Here is a 22575-nt window from a genome sequence, read left to right on the forward strand (position 1 = left end):
TTTTCTCCACAGCCTCGTGTGCAGAGTTGTTGTTATCAGCCGGCTCTCTCTGTTTGTCTCTGCCTCTGATATCACTCCTCCTCAGGTGTTCTCTGTGTCTGTTCATCGAGCCGGGTGTCTCCGCTCGCTCCAATAAGCCCTACGTGTCCGCCACACGCTAATGGCTAACACGCTAGCGTTAATGCTAACGGCTCTCTGCTAACTGCCCCGCCACAGCTCAGGCAGACTCAGCTGTATTTGCGTGTGATTGGCGTTGATTGAGTGTGTGTTTACGTGTGTATGGCTGGGTATGTAAGTGTGTGTGTGTGTGTGTGTGCGTGTGCGTGTGCATGTGCGTGTGCGTGTGCGTGTGCGTGTGCGTGTGCGTGCGTGTGCGTGTGCGTGTGTGTGTGTGTGTGTGTGTGTGTATAAGAGAGTATGTGGTTATGTGTGTGAGGGCAGATGAGTGTGTGAATGTTTGAGAGTGACGGAGTGTGTGTATGAGTGTGGGGAGCCGGGTCGGACAGTGCATGGCTTCCAGACTAACCCCCTTCCCCCATGGGCCTCCTCTCTCTGTCTGTACGTGTGTGTGTGTGTGTGTGTGTGTGTGTGTGTGTGCTTGGGTGTGTACGTGGGTGTGTGTACGTGCCTGTATTTGCGTATGTGTGTGTCCCCAGCTACCATTGAGGCCATAGAAGCCATCGAGACGGAGACTGATGAGGACGGAGAAGGTAACTGTCCAGCCTCTGTGTGTGTGTGTGTGCTGCCAATCAAAAGCGGGTTGCATAGTGACCGTGGCCACCCAGTGTCCGCTAGTGGCGGTGCGGCTTGTGGTAGTCACTGATGCTAACGCCGGCTGGCAGCTTTCTGGTTTACACACACACACACACAGGACCCCCCCACTCCCACTCCCATCCCTGCCCCACACAGGCACACCATCATAAACCTCTAGAATGGTTGAGACATCAGAGTGGGGCTACACGTGGCATCACACAATTAGCTTAGTGACATCACAATCAGACTGGTTATGATTCTAGAATGTCACTGGCTGGCTGTGACATCACAATGCAGCTAGCTGGCTGTGACATCACACAACTGGTAAGGTATGGGATCATAATGGAGCTGGCTACAGCATCACACATTGGGCCTGCAGGCTCTCTCTTCCTCCTTCTCTCTTCTCTTTATCTGTTTTTGTCTTTCTAGCTATCTTTATGGAATCATCTTCTTGCGATTTAGTCTTCCCCCATTGTTCCATCTCCCTCCAACACACACATGCACACACAACACACACAAACACACAAAGACACACAACCACTGGCCCATAGTCCCCGGGAAGCACTCTCAGAATGACTTAGCTATAAAATGTGATGTAAAAACGTTGTGATGCCCTGCTATAAAATCCAGTCCAGTAATCCCTTTCTTCACATTTCAGCTGTGATTTGGACCAATTGGATCGAGCGATCTGAAGTGATAATGTGACCTCTATCTGGCAGCACTGCATTCAGCATTGTTTTTGGCTGCAAGCTTTTTGTCAGACTCAAGCGCCGTATTATGATTGGTGCACGATGTGAGGAGGGAATGAATGTAATGTGACACACCCTATGAATCATGTAGCCTCCAGAGTCAACTCCTAGATACAAGTGATTGAGTGCAATTCATTGTAGCCTCCAAAGTCAACTCCTAGATACAAGTGATCGAGTGCAATTTCCTGTAGCCTCCAAAGTCAACTCCTAGATACAAGTGATCGAGTGCAATTTCCTGTAGCCTCCAAAGACATCTAGATACAAGTGATCGAGTGCAATTTCCTGTAGCCTCCAAAGACATCTAGATACAAGTGATCGAGTGCAATTCCCTGTAGCCTCCAAAGTCATCTCCTAGATAAACGTGATTGAGTGCAATGCCATGGAGAGTTTCAGATTATCACTGCCCTCTTCAGTCCCTCTACTGTGTGTCTGCTGTTGGCTTTCTCCTGTCCTGACCCCTGATGTTCTGCCATCTCACACTAGACTCCCCACAAGCACACCATATACTGCTGTTAACTGCCCAACTCATATACATATACATATACATATACTTACACTACAGAAACCTGCTGGAAATCTATAGTAATGGAAAATCCATTTGTGGTGTCGTGTTATCCTACTTTGTAAAAATGTCCTATTCGCGTTCCATCCGAATGCGGCGCGGCTTTAAACAATGGATTGTGACGTTATTAGAATGCGAATAGGAAATTTTTACAAAGTAGGATAACTCGACACGACAGTGGCATTGGACATCTGAAAAACAAACTATGTCTACAGTTGCCCACATACAGTACAGTACACTATTGCTCGAGCCTAAGGTCCCCGCGTGTCCTGGACTGTGTAGGATATGTTGTGTGTATACAGTATGTCTCGGGTGAACAGTTACAGGTTAATGATCGATTCATAGTAAACAGAAGTGTGAATCCACACGGACATGCCAGTGGACTCAGAGCCAGGTATTTGTGTCATGTACAGTGCTACAGGCTGCCATCTTGGTTCGCACTGCGAACAACCAGCACACACTCTCCTGCCCTCGCTGTGTTCTCATCAGCAACACACTCACACACTCATACACACACATTCAGAGGGTTGAATACTTCTATCTGATGGTGAGTTACACCAAACGTCTAACCTTCTACCACTTCCCCCCACCCCCCTCCTGTTCCGAGTCTGTGTTTACGCCTTTTCTACCCAGATGGACACTGGCTCTGGGGGCCGACCGGGAGGGCCCGGTTCCTAGTCCAGAGTCCGTGTCCATCGGTAGTGTGTCCTTGTGACGTAGAGACAGTGTGTCTTTGTGACGTAGAGACAGTGTGTCCTTGTGATGTAGAGACAGTGTGTCTGTCTTTCCATGTCTACACAGAATTGTTCACTACTCCATGTTGGAGTATGTGTTTGTTGGCTTTAGTATGTAGACTTTAGTTTGCTTCTGTATTATGGTGTGTGTGTGTGTGTGTGTGTGTGTGTGTGTGTGTGTGTTTTCTGTGGGCAAAGAAACGAAACCTCTGTCTTTGTGGCTTTCACTTTATATTTGCGTGTGTGTGAGAGAACGAGCTTCCTAAAACTAAGAATGTGTAGATACTAATTCTCTCCTTTTCTCTCTCTTCTCTTCTTTCTCTCTTACATTTCCTCTCACACTCCCTCCCTCTATCCTCTTCCTCCCTCTCTATCCCCCTCTCCCTTCCTCTCTCCTCTCTATCCCCACCACCTCTCTCTCTCTCTCTCTCTCTCTCTCTCTCTCTCTCTCTCTCTGTGTGTCTCTCTGCAGCGATCCGAGGCTTTTCTCCTCAGCATAAGATTAACAGTTTTGAAGAGGCCAAGGGTCTGGACCGTATAAACGAGCGCATGCCGCCACGTCGAGAAGTGGCCTCCCGCATAGGCCAGTCCGAGGCCAACGGCACCGACGACAACAGCAATATCCAGTGATCCCTCTCCACGCGTCCACTCCACTCTGACACACCTGTCCTCCTCTCCTCTCCCCTCCTTTCTTCGCCTCTCTTCCTTTCTCTTCTCCTCTCCTATCCTCTCTTCTCCTCTCCTCTCCTATCCTCTCTTCCTTTCTCCTCTCCTCCGTCACCCACACCTCTGCTTCTGCTCTTTTCTTTTATTCTTTATCTTCTCTTCTCCTCTGTGTCCTCCTCCTTTTGTCTCTCCTTCCCTTTCTCCTCCCATCTTCTCTTCTCTCCTTCTCCCCTTTATATCCCCTCTTTTCTTTCCCCTCATCCTTCTCTTCTCTTCTCTCCTCCGTCCCCCTCTCATCCCCTCTTCCTCACCCTGGTCTGTCGTGCGGTCCTGCTGTGGTCAGTGGCCCTGGCCGTGCTGGTGTGGTGAGCAGCAAGTGTGCTGTCCTGCTCCAGGGGTGTGCATTCTATACGTGTCTGTGTGTGTAACCGTTTTTTGGGGACGAGTGTGGGATACAAAGGCCACTGGGAAACAGGGAGTGTTTTGTTTGTTCAGATGATGAGTCAAGTTGAACAACTGTGTGTTTAGATGTGTGCATGTTTGGGTGTGTGAACAGGTGGTTGGATAATGCTTTGGAACGGAAGAGGGCTTTATATCTTATCTTATCTTATCTTTCTTTTTTCCTCTCAAATGAAAACGGTTAGAATGCTGGAACATTTGGTTTTATACCGGAAGACTGGAGAGTGTGTTTGTGTGTTGTGAGTGTGTATGTGTGTGTGCATGATTTAATTTGATTAAAAATGTGTGTGTGTGTGTGTTTGTGTGTGTGTGTGTGTGTGTGTGTGTGTCAGTGTGTCAGTGTGGGTAAGTTAATTTATTTCACAAAGCATCATATACTAAACTTTTGCTCTTCAACCATGTTTTGCTACTAGTATTAAACAAGTAAGAAACTTAAAACATCTTATTTATCATATTACGGGAATTAAAGAAGCATTCTCAAGCTCCCTGCAATGCAATCTTATCTGGAATGGGGGGGTGAGGGGGAGGGAGTTTGTTGGGGCATGAGGGTCTAGTTTTCTTATATGAGTTGTGTATTATTTGCTCTTGCTCTCCGTTTTGCAGAGGGTGGGGGGAAGGGTGTGTGTATGCTGTGTGTGTGTGTGTGTGTGTGTGTGTGTGTGTGTGTGTGTGTGTGTGTGTGTGTGTGTGTGTGTGTGTGTGTGTGTGTGTGTGTGTGTGTGTGTGTGTGTGTGTGTGTGTGTGTGTGTGTGTGTGTGTGTGTGTGTGTGTGTGTGTGTGTGTGCGTGTTTGTGTTCTGGCCACAGAGCAGACCCTCACAGACACTGTCACTGCTACTGTCATGCAGAGCTGAGCTGATGCTGGTCTGGGAACAGTGGAGACGGACTGTGTGACTGTGCACTGCACACAGCGCCTCCTGCTGGCCACAGAATGAACAGCAGCCTGATTTTTGGCCACGCAAGCTTCTTCAGACAGTGGGAGACCTTTCTGTTGTATATATAAATATATCTGGGGTGGTAGGGGTGTGTGGGGTAATACTTTTTATTTAAGTTATTTGGGTTTTTTTACAGTTGAGTTTCTTTTTTGCTGTACAGATACTAATGCTCCTAAAAAGGTGTGAAGCCTTCTGTGGTTTGATTTAAGTTTCTTTGTTGACGTGGAGTGTGTGTGTGTATGTGTATATGTGTGTATGTACAGTATGCGTGTAAGTCAGCCTGTATGTATGTAGGAGTGTGTGTGTGTGTGTGTGTGTGTGTGTGTGTGTGTGTGTGTGTGTGTGTGTGTGTGTGTGTGTGTGTGTGCAGGTCTGCGTGCATATTCGATCTCTCTATAAACACCCACGGTGTCTGCTGGAGCATGTTTGCATGGACCTTTCAGATGTAAAGCCTATTAAAGACACTCAGCTAAGCGTGTCTCCACATTTTTAAGGACAACCTGTATTCCTCCCATCCCTCTTCTTCTACCTGGCTGGACTCTGCTCTCCTTTCGTTATGATATTATTCAACCTGGTTATTATGATTCTGATGCTGGACACTCTACAGCTGGTTTGTCTGACTCTCTGATTTGGTCTCATTCTTGGTGTTTTGCTTTGAGGGAGCAATCCTCGGAGATGTGATGTCTCTCTCTCTCTCTCTCTCTCTCTCTCTCCCTCTCTCTCTATATCTCTCTGTCTACCTCTCTGTCTCTCTCTCTCTCACTCTCTCTCTTAATCTCTCTCTCTGTCTGTCTCTCTCTTTCCCTCTCTCTCTCTCGTGCTGTTCTGGATCTCCCTATTGTAAAGACCATGTAAGCATGCCCTATGGGACTAATCACTTTTTTACTATTGAATAAAATATGCATGAAGCTCTTTGTCACTCTCCACTTCTTGTTTACTTTATCTTTCATGTAAAACATTGGTATTTCTGCCTGACCGTGTGTGTGTGTGTGTGTGTGTGTGTGTGTGTGTGTGTGTGTGTGTGTGTGTGTGTGTGTGTGTGTGTGTGTGTGTGTGTGTGTGTGTGTGTGTGTGTGTGTGTGTGTGTGTGTGTGTGTGTGTGTGTGTGAGAGAGAGAGAGATAGAGAGAAAATGTAAAAACATACTCTGTGGCATGACGGAGAGTACTGTACATGCAGTAATACTTGAGGCTTTAAAGACACAAGTGATTATTCAGCTAGTTAACCAACTTCCCCATAAATAGTCCATAGCCTGTAGGCTATTCCGTATATGATTTCCTGGAAGGGGATGATTTGCTGCGCACAAGCTGAAAGTGAAAGTGAAAGAATGTGGGAGGAGAGAGTGCCGAGCCGAACACGCTGGATGAGAGCAGGCAGAGAGGGGATCGGCAGACAGCGCAACGACAAATAGACAGAGAGGCTCTTCAACGGAGGGACGTGTGGTTGAGTGTGTGTGGTGTAAAGCCGAGAGTATTCTTGTCGCTTCACCGAAGAAGGATGAAGCCAGAAGCACACACACACAAGGTGAGCTCACTCTTGACTCTTCACAACGGCAGACTTATTAGAGGGTCACATCGGTACTGCTGAACTAGCACATCTCATTCACAATGGGATCTCATAATGATCTAGATAATAGGAAAATGCAAAATATGATTACAGTAAGTAGCCTACAAACTAGAATTTCTGAACAAAGTTGTTGAACTAGTTGAATTGTTGCCTAGTCTTATTTCAAGTCAAACATGGTAGGGTGTGTTAGTCATCAGTATTTGCAAAGAATATGCCACATCTATCTATACCGACCTGTTTTTATGTAAAGTTGTCTCACCAGTATCGCAGTTCAGTGTTTACACATTCAAAGAGTAAACAGGTGTTAAAGATGTACACATCGTTCTGATTTAGGACAACTCATTTATTACAATTTCATGTTGTATTTTTTTCCCCTTGTTGAAACATGGATTTATTTGGTGAAAAAAGTGACTTGATTTGACCTCAGGTTGCAATGCAATTTTTTGGAGTATTAAGTCACATTGTAAAGATAATAGCATCAATACATTGTAATTCATAATGGTATCAAAACATTACCATTTATGACATCAGTACATTGCAATTTACCCAACTGCTACATGCCCCAACCTGAGGCTGGAATAGCTGGAATGGGTGCTTTGTGCGTATGATTTGCATAATTTTATATAACTCATCCTGTTTCTCTGAAGGTGTTCTTTGGAATTTATAAATGCCTACTCAATTATCACAGTTCACATCTGTGTGTTGAACTGTATAGGGAGCCAATTGTTCAGCTTGATGATATGCAGTGCATTGTTGCATCCCTAACACACAGACATGCAGGCACACACGCACGCACGCACGCACACACACACACACACACACACACACACACACACCACACACACACACACACACACACACACACACACACACACACACACACACACAGATAAAGCAGATAAGGGACTGACCGTAAGAGTAGGTGTGTTCCACATAATTGATCTCTCTTTCTTTCTCTTTCACTCTAGATGTTGGTGATTTATGCAAATATGAAATATTCAAATTATTTCGTATTTCCATTTACGTAAAAACTATGATACATGAATAGATTATGATTTAGTTTCATATTTCTCTGATCCAAGTATCACACCCATTTGAATTACAGTTGTTGCCATTGCTCACATACTGCTGGATTCTCTGGTGGTTGCGTTGTGTTTTAGCTCTAATGTCTGAATTGAAGACAGCCAGTAAAGCTTGATGGCTGGATCAGGATCGGGGATTAGATTATTATTGTAGACAACAAATGAATAAAAGAGCACAGGCTAAGTCTCGGAGTGTAAAACTGCACACAGAGTCTAACAGTTGATCCCAACAGAAGATGCTCCTCAATTTGCTTCCTGAATTCGTCAAAAACCTAAGAACAAGCCTTATACCTGTTATATTATAACATACGAACGTAAATCATGCCAACGTGGCAAGTGCCAACCATTGCACAAAACTGGCTCTGACCAGATGGAAAATCTTAGACATCCAGACCAACATGCTATCTCTTTCAGCCCATGTTATCACTGATGTTCACGAGCTACATGGCAACATGACCCACTTGTTGGTAAACAGGCACAAGCCCAGTGTCTTCATCTTGTCAGGCTTTTGGGGTCAGACAAAGCCCTGTACAAGATCTCTACCCAGTCATATACTATACTATACACAGGAGTAACATATGAACACATCAGAATACAGTGAAAATACAAGGCTTTTTGCTGAATTTGGCTCATTGTATCAAAACATAGCGGAATAAGACATAGCACTTGGAGATCAACAACCCTCAAGTCAGCATCATCACACTGATGTGCTTATAAACACTGCAGTCTTTGTGTTTCTATTTTTGTTGTCATTTTCTCAGACTCAGTCTTCTGTGAAACTCAAAAGTGGGGCAAATATAAAGGGGCAAATGCAGAACTGTACACGGGTACTCATTTATAAAGTACACACTTGAACAGGTGCACAATAACTTACCTCAAGTCCATTTGTAGTGCTAAGCCTAAGACTGATTGGTGTTCAGTTTTCAGGTGTTTTCAAGTGTTTTCAGGTACACCATTTTACCAAAAGTATTGGGTCACCTGCCTTGAGCCACATACTGTATGAACTTAAGTGACATCCCATTCTTAATCCATAGGGTTTAATATGACGTTGGTCCACTCTTTGCAGCTATGACAGCTTCAACTCTTCTGTGCTTTCCACAAGGTTTAATTATGGGTATTTCTGACCATTCTTCTAGAAGCGCATTTGTCAGGTCATACACTGTTGTTGAGGAGACTGGCTCTCAGTCTCTACTCTAATTCATCCTAAGGTGTTCTATTGGGTTGGGGTCAGATTGGAACAGGAAGAGGAACAGGAAGACATCCTTGAGCTGGGCTTGGCCCCTTAGTTTCTCTGAATGCTTTAGCATTTACCAAGAGATTTTGGACAATTTCATGCTCCCATTAAAGGTAGGGTATTGAATTCGCCTTTTTAGCCATTTTTGCTAAATCACTTGAAGTCCTGTTCCTAGCCCACTTACAGCCACTGAGTTGGAAGCACTGAAATGGAAATTAAACACGTCAATCATCAGTGGAACGGGCAGGGCTTGAAAAACTCGAGCTGAGCAAACGCGGTTGGTCGCCATGAGGACGTGTGAGGACGCGTCTATAACCCCACGGCATCACACCACACTGCACGCCAGGAACAATTCATGTTCATGCTGGAATAATCTTGGAATAATTCATTTTACAAGCCTCATTAAAATACCAACGAAAAAGCCACAAACTCAACTCAGCTGTTGAGGAAAAAACAAAACAAAAACGCTTCAACCTAGGCTGGACTTTTGACCCACTGTGTGAAGTTTCTTTTCTTGTTATGGAAGAAAGACCTATACAGTTTTTCAATATTGCTAAAACATTTTTTTTTAGTTGGCTAGATATTAATTGTGATTCCACCGGCTCCTGCTCCAACCGGCCCCAGTCACCCCTTATGTCACGATGGCAGATCAGGTTCAGACCCAAATGCAGGACAAGCCTTGAAGATTTAGTTTGAACCATAGACTGTAACCATATACAGTCTATATTTTAAACAGACAGTTTTTTTAGCACTTGTGAAAAACTGTATACCGGAAAAGGCAGGCATTTCCGTTCTGTAAATGAGTGCTACACTGCAGTCTGCAGCCTACAGTGGACTCTGAATGTCTCACTGATCTGTTTCTGTCCATTGATGATCTGAACCTGCACTGCTCGGCAACCTGTTTACACTCTAATCTAGCTTATATGGGCTGTGCACGTCATTTGGAAGAACTGTGATCAATTTTATGTTTCATTATGTTTATGGCATCTTAGAGTTTGCTTCAGAGAATAGAGTTAAGTGTTTCAGCAGTTGTGAAATACTGTAAACAGGATATGCTAGCCATCCTATTCACCCTGTCAGGACTTATTTGCTGATGACAACTGGCGGACAATACATTATCCTTTACTTTAGCCATGTTGTGGCTCAACAAACATGCTCTTAAACTATGAGGATAGGTTAATGATTCATCCTCATTGTGGGCAGTATGTATGAGTGTGTGTGTGTGTGTGTGTGTGTGTGTGTGTGTGTGTGTGTGTGTGTGTGTGTGTGTGTGTGTGTGTGTGTGTGTGTGTGTGTGTGTGTGTGTGCGTGATTAATATAAGGGGTAAAATTGAATGCTAATGAGATATTTTCAAATAAGAATGTGTCTCTGTGTTTGTGTGTAATCACTGAAGGGAAACAAATCATCTTGTGTGTGTGTGTGTGTGTGTGTGTGTGTGTGTGTGTGTGTGTGTGTGTGTGTGTGTGTGTGTGTGTGTGTGTCTGTGCGGTTCCACAGATGATGCCAGTGAGTGTGTATGAGTCGGTGGTTCCGAAACCTCGTGGGTGGTTGCCGCAGGTGTGTGGTGTGCTGGTCAGCGTCGTGTGTGTGCTGCTGGCGCATGTGTGTGTGTCCGACAGCACCGGGCTCTACCAGGCCACCGAGCTGGTCCTCTACGGCCTCAGTGTGGGGGTCATCCTGCATGCAGCCTGTCTACTAGTGGAGGAGGCCACCGCACATTTCACACAACGGTGAGTGTGTGTCTGTGTGTGTGTGTGTGTGTGTGTGTGTGTTTTGGTTGACGTGTCTATGTGTCATATGACATTGTTCTAATTACACATTTTGCAAGACAGTCAGACTAACTCATTACAAAAGTCTCATCATGTTATGGGCTCAGTGCAGTCTTGCAAAGTCTTAAGTCTCATGTGTAGTGCTGAATTGATAAACCAGTAATGAAAGAACAGTGTGTGTGTGTGTGTGTGTGTGTATGCATGTCTGGGGTGTTCATGTGGGACTGTTCTGTGTGTGTATGTGTATGTGTGTGTGTGTGTGTGTGTGTGTGTGTGTGTGTGTGTGTGTGTGTGTATTGGTTGACGTGTCTATGTGTCGTATGGCCATTGTTCTAATTACACATTTTACAAGACTGTTCTGTGTGTGTGTGTGTGTGTGTGTGTGTGTGTGTGTGTGTGTGTGTGTGTGTGTTTGAGGTGAGTAAATCCTCTTCTCCTGTCTGCAGGCACAACAGCAGTGTGAGCGGAATGCTGCGGGCGTGTGTGTGTGGGAGAGTGCAGGCCGCGGTGGCGCTCCTGTCCCTAGTGTGTGTGTTCCGCGGACACGCTCTCAGTGGGGACGAGATAGGCCGCGTTCTCCTCCTAGCCACCTGCTATCTACTGCTCAAGATATCTGGGCTGCTGGTGAGACACACACACACACACACACACACTCACACGCACGCACGCACGCACGCACGCATGCACGCACGCACACACGCACGCACGCACGCACGCACGCACGCACGCACGCACGCACGCACGCACGCACACGGCCTTTCAGTTACAAAGGTTTTACTACTGAAAACTGTTATTTCTGAAAACTGGAAAGTGGATATGTGGGAAAACATTCATTAAGGGAAAACAGCGTGTTTGCATTGTGACATGTTGTTCCCTCATTTGTTTGTTTGTTGTCAAACTCTGATTGGTTCCCCAGCTGTGTATAGCATGTTTGTAGCATCAGTGTGAATGCAATACATTTTTAAAAACCAACAGATTCATTTTTGCAATACATTTGATCATGTTCTGCTGTTTGTTTATTAGCAAACCACATGAACCATCAAAGTGATATCAGTGTTCTATGAGTGTGTTCGCTGCCAGCTCCTCTCTCAGCCATGGCACACCACAGACCCAGTCAGCTGTTTCTTATTTCTGTCTGCGTTTAACCAACAGAGAAGTCCATTTTGATTCTGTGGCTTTCCAGAGAAGTTTCTGTGAAATGTAATAGCACAATGCAGAACCACCATTACACAGACACATCCTGAATTTATGCAATATCAGCGATGAAGAAATTGAACCACAGGAAGTCACAAGAGCTACTTACTTACACATTATATATTAACATTGTGTGTGTGTGTGTGTGTGTGTGTGTGTGTGTTTCAGGCTCCAAGTGCAGTGGAGATCTCTGAGATCTGTGAGTCGCAACGGATGAATGTGGCCCATGGGTTGGCCTGGTCGTTCTACCTGGGCTATCTGAAGTTAGTTCTCCCCTGTAAGTAGCACTTCTACCTGGGCTATCTGAAGTTAGTTCTCCCCTGTAAGTAGCACTTCTACCTGGGCTATCTGAAGTTAGTTCTCCCCTGTAAGTAGCACTTCTACCTGGGCTATCTGAAGTTAGTTCTCCCCTGTAAATTGCACTTCTACCTGGGCTATCTGAAGTTAGTTCTCCCCTGTAAGTAGCACGTCTACCTGGGCTATCTGAAGTTAGTTCTCCCCTGTAAGTAGCACTTCTACCTGGGCTATCTGAAGTTAGTTCTCCCCTGTAAGTAGCACGTCTACCTGGGCTATCTGAAGTTAGTTCTCCCCTGTAAGTAGCACGTCTACCTGGGCTATCTGAAGTTAGTTCTCCCCTGTAAGTTGCACTTCTACATGGGCTATCTGAAGTTAGTTCTCCCCTGTAAGTAGCACGTCTACCTGGGCTATCTGAAGTTAGTTCTCCCCTGTAAGTAGCACGTCTACCTGGGCTATCTGAAGTTAGTTCTCCCCTGTAAGTAGCACGTCTACCTGGGCTATCTGAAGTTAGTTCTCCCCTGTAAGTAGCACTTCTACCTGGGAACCACGAACCACGTTCCACCACGAACGTTCACCACTTTTGCCACTTGTGAACGCACCTCTGTTGTAGGTGTGCCCCTGTAAAAGCATGTGTGGTCAAGCCATGTGTGCTTTGCTCTGCTGACCAGTGAGCTGTCAGTCAACAGGGCCAGTAGGTTACACGTTTATTACTTTATAGCATTTCATATACAGTGGCAATTCAGTGTGTATTATAGATAACAGGTTCAAGGATAAAAGGATTAAAATGTCTTGATGTTAAAAAGTTAAAAATGTCCATCCACAACCCCCCCACAACACACACACACACACACACCGATACTCCCCCCCCCCCACACACACAGACATACAAACAATGTTTTTCAAGAATTTCATGATTCCTTTTATGAGTAGCCTACATGACGATATGACAATAAACGACTTGAACTTGAACTTGAGTAAAAAAGTGACAAGTGTTGTATGAATGGGCTGCCAATTTAGAGTTAAATGATACACTTGAACAAACAGAAGTGAAGACACAATGACCTCTAAACACAAGTCCAGCGACAGCGGATGTCAAACAGACTCAGACATTTACTCTTGTTCAGTAAACCTAAATAGATAAACCTGAGTTCTAATATAGATAGATAGATAGATAGATAGATAGATAGATTAATTGCTTCAGAATTATTCAGGATTTAAACCAAGCCTGTGATGATGGTGTTTGTATTCGTGTGTGTGTGTGTTTGTGTATGTGTGTGTGTGCATGCATGCGTGTGTGTGTGTGTGTGTGTATGCATGTGTGTGCGTGCATGAGTGTGTGTGTGTGTATGTGTGTGTGTGCATGCATGCGTGTGTGTGTGTGTGTGTGTGTATGCATGTGTGTGCGTGCATGAGTGTGTGTGTGTGTGTATGTGTGTGTGTGCGTGCATGCGTCTGTGTGTGTGTGTGTGTGTGTTTACAGCGCTGGACGCCCGAGTGGAGCTGTATAACAAGCAGAGGCTTGGCCATGCACTAGAGGGCGCTCTAACAGGGTCCAGGGCGTCCTGTCTCAACATCCTGGTACCCCTCAGCGCCTCGGTCAGCGCCCGCCTGGAGGATGACGACCCGCGCGTCCGTTTCCATGACAGCCTGCCCACGCTGGAGATGGACCGCGCCGGCGTGCGGAACAGAGTTTACAAGAACAGCGTGTACAGCGTCACCGACGCCAACGGACAGGTGAGGATGGGCTCTTTGGGCATGTCTATGGAATATGAATAGTATTTATAAGTAGTGTATGTACAGTATCTATCTGTGTGTGTGTGTGTGTGTGTGTGTGTGTGTTTTCCATTGTTAACAATAGCGTGTAACATGGCCCATAGGCTGGCCTGGTCATTCTACCAGGGCCACCTGTGTTTGTAAGCAGAAGACGTACACAGGTCTCTCTCTCTCTCTCTCTCTCTCTCAAATTCTAATTCAAATTCAGAATGCTTTATTGAGACATTGGTATTGCCAAAGCAGTCATATAAAGTTTGGAGGGAACATGGGATAAAACCGCAATACAACAAAAAAAATGAATAAAAGGTGTCTATGACATATAGTTTACAGGTGTACAGTATATCACAGTGTAACCATAACAACACAGAAACATAACAATGCATATATAGCCTACTGTAAATACATCTCTCTCTGTCTCTCCGAGTGTGAGCAAGCATCGTGTACAGTTATTTTCAGTCTCCAGCAAACACCATGACACTATGTTGACTCAGGCCTCTTTTGAAGCATGTGTGTGTGTGTGTGTGTGTGTGTGTGTGTGTGTGTGTGTGTGTGTGTGTGTGTGTGTGTGTGTGTGTGTGCGTGTGCGTGCGTGTGCGTGCAGACAGAGTGGTGACACTGTAGAATGCAGTAGTGAAATGACACACACAGGCCAGTGTGTGTGTGGGGTTTGGGGGAGCGGCATGGAAATCCCCTGAAGTTCCACAGCACACCAGTTCAACTGGCATTCATCTGCATGCGACTAATGCAGCCTAACACACACACACACACACACACACACACAAACTGTCTCCTGCATGTGTTTGTGTCTGTGTGTCACCGCCCTGCACACACACACACACTGTCTCATTCTCCTGCGTGTGTTTGTGTATGTGTGTGTGACGTGTGTGTGTGTGTGTGTGTGTGTAGGTCCATAACTGTATCCTGGAGTCGGCCACGCCCCTGGTGACGATGTACCACATGTCCCAGGAGACCAGCGCCGCGTTCGGGCTCTCTGAGCGGCGCCAGCAGGTCCTGCTCTTCTACAGAACCCTGCGCAACATTCTGGACAGCTCGCTCGAGTGCCGCAACCGCTACCGACTCATCCTGCTGGACGGTGAGACACAGAGCGGCCGCTGACCAGTCAAGAGTTTACCGTTACACCATTCGGTCATGTTGATTCTGTTCTGTCTATTATAGATGATGTGCGATCTCAAAATGATTCTGTGCAGCACAAGTTCACGATGCCACTCCATTTCTATTACAGTGTTTGCCCGTTGCTTAAACACTATAGACCCATGCTTAGACTAAAGTAACACAACTTGAAGCTTTTGTATCATACCTCAAACACATGTACCCATACCTTAAACAAAAGTGCTGCTTTGCACTCTAGTTGCAATTCTGCAACACACTTACTCCTTTATGCAACACACTTGGTCCTGCATACTACTCTCTCATTCGGAAAACACATGTATCCAAAATACAAAACACATTGGCAATTGCAACCACTCATATGTGCTTACTTGCAAAACTGAACACCAATCAGCCATCTACAAAAAGCCCTCTGTTTAGCCATTGGAAATGGTGATGTGAATGGTATATTTCCCAGTGTTGTGTCATGTTTACTTGCGTGTAGACTTTTGGCACAATGAGTGAAGGTTTGCGAAATGTATTCAAGGTGTTTTATAGACTAGTGTGTTCCTCCTGATCTGAAAGTGTAGCCTATGCATAGACTAGTGTGTTCCTACTGATCTGAAAGTGTAGCCTATGCATATGATGCAAGTGTGTTTCATTTTGTCACCAGAGGTACATTTTGACAAAGGATTGTTAGGTTTTGATAGCACAGTTCAGGTACTGATAGTAGAGTTTCAAACTGACATTAAGGTGTTGTGTTATATTTACTTGTGTGTAGAGTTTTGTGAGCGTTTTGCAAAATGTGTTCAAGCAACAGGCAAAAACTGTAAACACACACACACACATTCACACTAAAGGATGTGAAACACACAAGTCTCACAACAGACACAGTGCACATTCAACCAGGTCTGCATGAAGTGAAATGAGCCTAGTGATTCTGTTTCCTGTAGACTCACGCTCGTAATGATTCTGTTTCCTGTAGACACACGCGCTGGCGAGCCTCACTTCCTGTCCACGGAGATCCTGAAGCACCTGCAGCAGCAGGACAGGGAGGAGTTTCCCATGGAGCCACACACACCCACACACACGGAGGAGACGGGCGCTAAGGCGGCCAATGGAACGGCGTCTCTGCCCCACGGTCCAATGAGCAGCACCACCCTCATGATCAGCGGCGACAGCGACAGGACGCTGGTGGCGGACATGCCACACACGCTCCGCTGCCAGCCCGAGGAGAACTCGGAATTCTAAGCACAGAATGAACTGCGACACTACTATGAGTTTTTTTTGATTGCTTTGACCTGGTTGAAGAAACTGGTGACCTCTCAGTCTTCATCATCACTCTCTCAGCAGAGCAAAAGACACCTCTTGCAAATGAGTTAACCCATTGTCATTGTTTTGACACACTTCCCGCACCCTTTTGCAAATCAGTTAACGCAGATGTCATTCAAGCAGTCCAAACTCCATTGCTTTAGCTGTGGTAACCAAACAGAAACTATATGTTCCCATCTCTTAGAAACTTCTTGCCCAGTATGAAATCACCGAAGCACCTGTTTGACACTGCTTCACAAAACTTTTCAATTTGCAATCAGTCTGCAGGCTTACAGTAAAAGGTGCCATGTTGTGTGTTGTAACTTGCAAGCATGGATGATCAAGGCAGATGAGAGTGAGAGTAAGAATTGACTAGAAGAGATTTTTTTCTTTATTGTACAGAATTTATATTTTTATTTTCCTTATGTCTTACACAGTGATGGATTTTACTGGATTTTTTTTGGATTCTTTCATACTACAGTAGGCTATATATGTGGTTTCTGTTGGAATACTTCATTTCTTAGCTACAATCTCTCAAAAGAAAAAAATAATGAATACTGCATTCAATAAAATTTGAAAAATCATTGTATATGATTCTGGATCTATTTTTTTGCAAGAAAGCAAATTGGCACTGATATGTAAGCTGCTGACCAGTAGTGCAGCACTGATTCACATTGAGAGCTGAATTTTGTATTTTGATGCCCCTTGTCTAATGACTGTTTGGAAGCGCTTATGCACTTGTGTGCAAGTTGTGTTGTTTGAGGGCAAAATTTGCTTTTGGTCCATATTTTAAATGTTTTGGAGGAGTTAGAGCCTTTTGCAGGCAAAATGAGTCATTTTGACCATTGGTGCCACTGTTTAGGCCTTTGCGTTAAAAGTTTTGAAAAATGTTTTTTTGAGTCGACTACTGCGTCAAAGCAATACAAAAAAACTGTAATGGTAAAAAAAAATCAGCAACGCTGTTCTTCAAGCAAGTTATCGCCAGTAGGGTCGAAATGTTGCTGATTTTTTAACAATAAAATATGGGAGCTCAAAGCAGTGTTGTTATATTTTATATGTTATATGTTATATTTTTTTATTGAAGCAAGTTTAATTTGTCCTGCACCTTCCAAAAGGTGGGTTGCACACACACAATAACTCCTTTTGAACAGAATGAACTGCTCCCACATCTTCCTCTTCTCCTTCCTCTCCTTCCTCTCTTTATCCCCCTGCTTTTCTTTCCCTCTCACACACTTTCTATGCAGTCCTTTAAGCGCTTATTCCAGACGCATGTGTCTTTCCTAAAAATAAACCTCAGGGGAAGTGAAAACTGTTAGAGTTTTTAGAGCTTCAATGTTCCATACTGATATGGTTCTGTGTGTTGGCCGGATAATGAAAGGAGATCAGGAGCTTTGGTTAAAGTTCTATATTAAAAGTTGACATGTTGTTGGCAAAGGTTACTCTAGAATTGAAAAGGTTGTTCTAGAATCACCATTTCATTGGACTTGTGGAGGCAGCATTGTCAAGCTTTTTCATGACACTAAAAGTTTTAAGTCACTTTATTTGAACCATTTCCTCCTTCACCAATCCAGGTTGAGCTCCCTCTAGTGGTATACTTCAGACATGTCATCCACATGCATTTCAAGCTCCGCCAGGTTACCGGTATGTTCCATACAAACATAAAACTAACAACCCCAGAAACCTTGCATCTTATGCTTTTCAACTATTATAATTCAAACTAAATAAAGTTTTAAGGAGCATAAAATGAATATCATGCACTTTTCAGTCTGTAAAATGAATGAGACATTAATGTTGTGCCATTCCTTACCACTTCATACAGCACTTCAGACATCTTGGTCACTGTACGTGTGTTTCCACATCGAGAGCTGCGCATGAGCTGATCTGTGCTCTACTAGGCTATCTGTCACTCTATAATAGAGTATACTGCATATATACTAGAAAAGCACTCAGAGAGCGCAAACCTCCGCCAAGCCAAAACATAACCGCCTCCTGGATCCAGATGGTGATACGGATCATTCCCAAAATTAACATAACCTGCTTGGCGGAGGTAATATATTAGATACCTTGGATACCTTGGATACCTTGGCAACCTGCGGCTCCGGAGACGCATGTGATAGTCTCCTTGTAGCGTCTCCCTTTGGCCTTGACAAAAAAAAAAAATCACCAATATAAATAAAGGTTATTTCTTAATTCATTTTTATTCATCTATTATTATTAGTTTATTTTGTTGCGTAGTTATCTTGGAGTTTGAGTTGATACTATCTCATTTTTAAAAAGCTATTTTTAATTTATCATTTTTCAACAAAAATAAACGTCACATCCGTGTGTCACATCAATGCCCGGACCTGCTGGCAGCTTTTGGAGTGTGTGAACCCTGCAATAGCCTAATGAAGAAATCCCAAAAAAGAGAAGTTATTTTTAAAGCTGCTAAGCTGCAGCTAAATGTTTTATTCAAAGTGGGTTAGTTTTTATTTTACTTTTACACAAATGTAGGAAGGACTTAAAAAGGCCTACAGTTCACAGTTTACTGTAACTTATTTCAAAGTAGGCCTGTGAATGCACACTGCACTTCTGTTGTTGTATTCAGTGGTTGTAACAGGTCAAATAATAATAAAAAAAGATTAAAAAAAGAAACTTTTAGAAGTTTACAAGCTCTATTATTTTTTGCGGCTCCCAACAATTTTCTTTGGCAGAAGAGGGGTCAAAATGGCTCTTTTGATAATAAAGGTTGCAGACCCCTGCCTTAGAGTATCTAATTGACCAAATGTGTCCTCAATATTTGGCCAAGTTCTCCTCATTGTCCCTGACGTGTCCGCTCTTTATGTTGGCTGCCTGATCTGCCGGTGATTTGGATTTTGCCCTGCAGCTCAGGCTGGAAACCTGCACATTTATCTCTCCTGCTTCCTGTCCACGTTGGTCTGATTGGTTGAAGGACAGAGTCATTTGAACTACGGGCATTGATCACGCCTCTTGTGCAGTAGAAATAGAGCCCGGACTCCCCAGACTAATGTTCAATCTTGAAAGACTGAGATTATGGTGATAGCCAGACTACTCTGTGTGTGTGTGTCTGTGTAAGGTCTGTGTATGAAAGACAGGCCCGTCGCAACAAGGCAAGCAAACCAGGCAATTGCTTGGGGCCCCGAGCTTGCCTGGGGCCCCCAGACACCGACTGATTATGAATAAAATGCAACGACAAATTGTGTGTTCCCCTTTAAATTCTGTGATGGTCAATGCCGAAAAGTGCAATGACGCTATTTTCGGGATCCCCCTAAAGAGGCCCCCTCCCCCGTTGCTGACGGTAGCCAGCCAGCCAGCACTCAGTTGCGTGATTCCAGTCCCGGGAAAATATGAAACCAGAGTCCTTTTTAGGCCGCGGAGTTATCCAAGCCAGAAAAGACAGAAGTGAAAGGAAGAAGAAGATAAGAAAAACAGATAGCGGTAAGTGATCATTTACTAGTAGCCTACATCGGATGAATTAGCCATGTAGCAACACAAATATAGGCTACAGTAACGTTAGCTCAAGTGTTCAGTTAATTAAGGCAACTGCGGTGGCAGTCAGTTTGTTCGTGTGGAAACCGTGTCATTCACATGCACGAAGCCGAAAGCTGGCTGTTCCGTCTTTAAAACATCAGCTTCATCTGTCCAATACTCAGACAGCAGAATGTTTAAATCTGTCAAGCTAAGTAGCCTATGTAAAACTCCGTGTGTTAAACATAAACATAAGCTTGGGTTATTTTAAGCATTGGTAGTTGTGAAAGCAGCTGTATTTCTTCTAAATATCAAAATCAGAAACTGACATATGCCAATCTTTTCTCTCTCCTTCAAGGTAGGCTACTTGGCTTAAATTTCTAAGCCCTCTACCTACGGATGCCTCCATTGATGAAGGTAGAGTGCATTTCTCTCTCTGAACTGATAGTGATCTCATTATAATAAAATGATCACTCAATTTTTTTTGTAGGCTACATTTCAGATATTTGATTAAGTGGCTATCCTTATGTGATGCACCCTGTACATGACAAATAAAATATTATATTTCCCAGCTCCACCATCATCTCCACCTCTCATTTGTGAGGAAGAAGAGGACATGGGAGAGATTGTATGTATGCAGTGGTGCCATGGCCTCAATGTCAATTGAGTCTGCACAAGTTCTCAGCTCTGATGTTCCCTCTGCACAAGGTACTACAAGCTCTATCATTAAAGCTGATGACCCTGCACAATGGCCAAGAGTTCTCTCTGATAGTGTACGCTGTGAAATTATTAGACAATGACCTGTGCAGAAAATAAAGTGTGTGTGAAACAGTCTGTCTATGTGTTGTCTTCCGGTTGGGTTGGTGGTGGTTGGAGGTGCATCAGCAGCGGCGGCGGCGGCGGCGGCGGGGGCGGGGTGGGGGGGGGCCTCTAAGTCCATTTTGCCTAGGGCCCCCAAATTCCTTGAAACGGGCCTGATGAAAGACAAACACACCAAACTCATGCACTCTTCTGGGACACGCCCCCTCAGAAGCATGAAGGGAGGAGATGTAATTTGATTGGCAATTAAATTCAAATATCACGCTTGTGCCCAGTTGATGTTTACAGGATGTTTCAGTTTGGGTAAGACAAATAAAAGCCCCAATTGTTCTGTTTTGACTGCAGAAAAACCTGAAATGTACCCGTTGATTACGTGTGACTTTAATAAAGGTTCTGGATCATTCACTTTGTGACAGCTCTTTGCTCCAAGGTTTTTCATGACAGAGTTTGATGTTGTAAAACACACAAAAAGAAAATGTTCTCCTTGGGAAGCCCAGCATCTAGATTCATGAAAAGGAAAGGTCTGAAGCTTACTCTGCATGATTTGGATAGTTCTAAAGGTCCAGCATTGCTGTATATGTTTGGAAAAGCAACTCCAAAGCAACTTCCATTTACACTAATTAACATTACATGACATGAAAATGAATAGTTTAAAAAGTCACATATTAATTAAATAAACAATATCAGTATCAGACTAAATAGAACAGAATAGCAATGCCATAAACACATTCATCCTATAAGGTCTACAGAGTAGCAACAAGATCAGCACACACACACACACACACACACACACACACACACACACACACACACACACACACACACACAGATATGAGGAGAGAGGGAGAGATCATGGGATGATTCAGAACATGATTCAGCACTGAGCTGTGATTGCATCAGAAAATACAATTTTAAAAAGACTTTTCTCAGTGAAGTTTGTACATAGTTAGCATAAATGTGTGTCCTACATATCAGTCTTCTATAACCTTTACGTGTACTGAGTAGTTAATATAACTTGAATAATAATACTATAGATTTACTGTGAGCAGTTTAATATAATGTATATAATGTTAAATAATAATACCTTTAAATGTGCTGTGAGTAAGTTTAAATATCATGTCTAATGCTTCATTTAACTGTGAATAGTTTAATATCATGTTCAATAATAATACTTGAATAATGAGCCTCGTGACTCATATCTCTAAGTCACACACAGTCCTGGAACACACTGGAAACACTCACCTGACTACCCTCCTGAACAAACACCTGACTAGCGTTCTGAACACACTCACCTGACTAATGGAGAAACCTGCCTATCAGGTTCATCTGTGACAGTGATGGACTAGACAACATGTTCCAAACAGATTTCAAAGATGCTCCAGATCAACCAGATTCCCTGCAGCTATCAAGAAATGTCCGTAAAGATGGAACATGCCACCATAACAAATAAGTCATTATGTACTGTATTAGAGAATGATATAATAATATAACAATACAGACATTACATAATAATACAACAGTACAAACCCAGAAGTATAAATATTAGTGCATACAATACATGTATGTAGATTGTTATAGACATGCCACATTTAAAGAGATTGTTGAGCATTTGCTTAGTTAGCTACTGTCATCGAAACCAATTTCAGGATATTCTACACCAGCCACAAACAAAAACAATCCTCAAATGGCAAAACCCTACCGGGACACCACACAAGATTTCCCACATCATTTCTGATGTATTTTATCCACATTGTAGGACATATCAGGACATGTCAGGGCACATTCACTTGGTTATTTGGAAGAGAGCATAACATGATGGTGATAAAGTCTTCCTCATTAGTTATGGTTATGGGAAACATGACGATGCTAAACTATTCCACATATGGTTAAGGTTATGGGAAACCAACGAAAAACATGACGGTGATAAACTACGTTAAAACAAAGTGATATATAAGACACCCCCACCCCCCACCCCCAACACACACACACACACACACACACACACACACACACACACACACATAAGAGTCAACTACTCCTACTAAACGTCACAAATAGGAACAGAAACTATATGGTGTGACTGTAAGTGTGGGACTGT

The 22575-nt window shown here is 43.8% G+C and overlaps 2 protein-coding genes across 5 annotated transcripts in view; both read left to right on the top strand.

The window, feature by feature from the left end:
* ppp3cb (protein phosphatase 3, catalytic subunit, beta isozyme) overlaps positions 1-5769 on the top strand; it is a 45342-nt gene extending 39573 nt beyond the window's left edge. For 2 of the 4 annotated variants that reach the window (XM_062549454.1, XM_062549455.1), the window contains exons 13-14: positions 657-710; positions 3271-5769. In XM_062549454.1, the coding sequence (XP_062405438.1) occupies positions 657-710; positions 3271-3428 (212 nt within the window). In that variant the 3' untranslated portion in view covers positions 3429-5769. The remainder of the gene's footprint in view (positions 1-656; positions 711-3270) is intronic. The other 2 variants (XR_009940611.1, XM_062549456.1) reach the window with 2 other exon arrangements.
* Positions 5770-6194: 425 nt separating this feature from the next.
* Positions 6195-17172, top strand: sting1 (stimulator of interferon response cGAMP interactor 1). The gene is made up of 7 exons (XM_062549123.1): positions 6195-6380; positions 10237-10469; positions 10955-11132; positions 11871-11979; positions 13480-13733; positions 14679-14865; positions 15865-17172. The coding sequence occupies exons 1-7, from the start codon at positions 6354-6356 to the stop codon at positions 16128-16130; spliced, it is 1254 nt and encodes a 417-aa protein (XP_062405107.1). The 5' UTR covers positions 6195-6353; the 3' UTR covers positions 16131-17172.
* The last annotated feature ends 5403 nt before the right edge of the window (positions 17173-22575 follow it).

This window comes from Sardina pilchardus, chromosome 11, assembly GCF_963854185.1.
Source record: "Sardina pilchardus chromosome 11, fSarPil1.1, whole genome shotgun sequence".
Classification (NCBI taxonomy): domain Eukaryota; kingdom Metazoa; phylum Chordata; class Actinopteri; order Clupeiformes; family Clupeidae; genus Sardina; species Sardina pilchardus.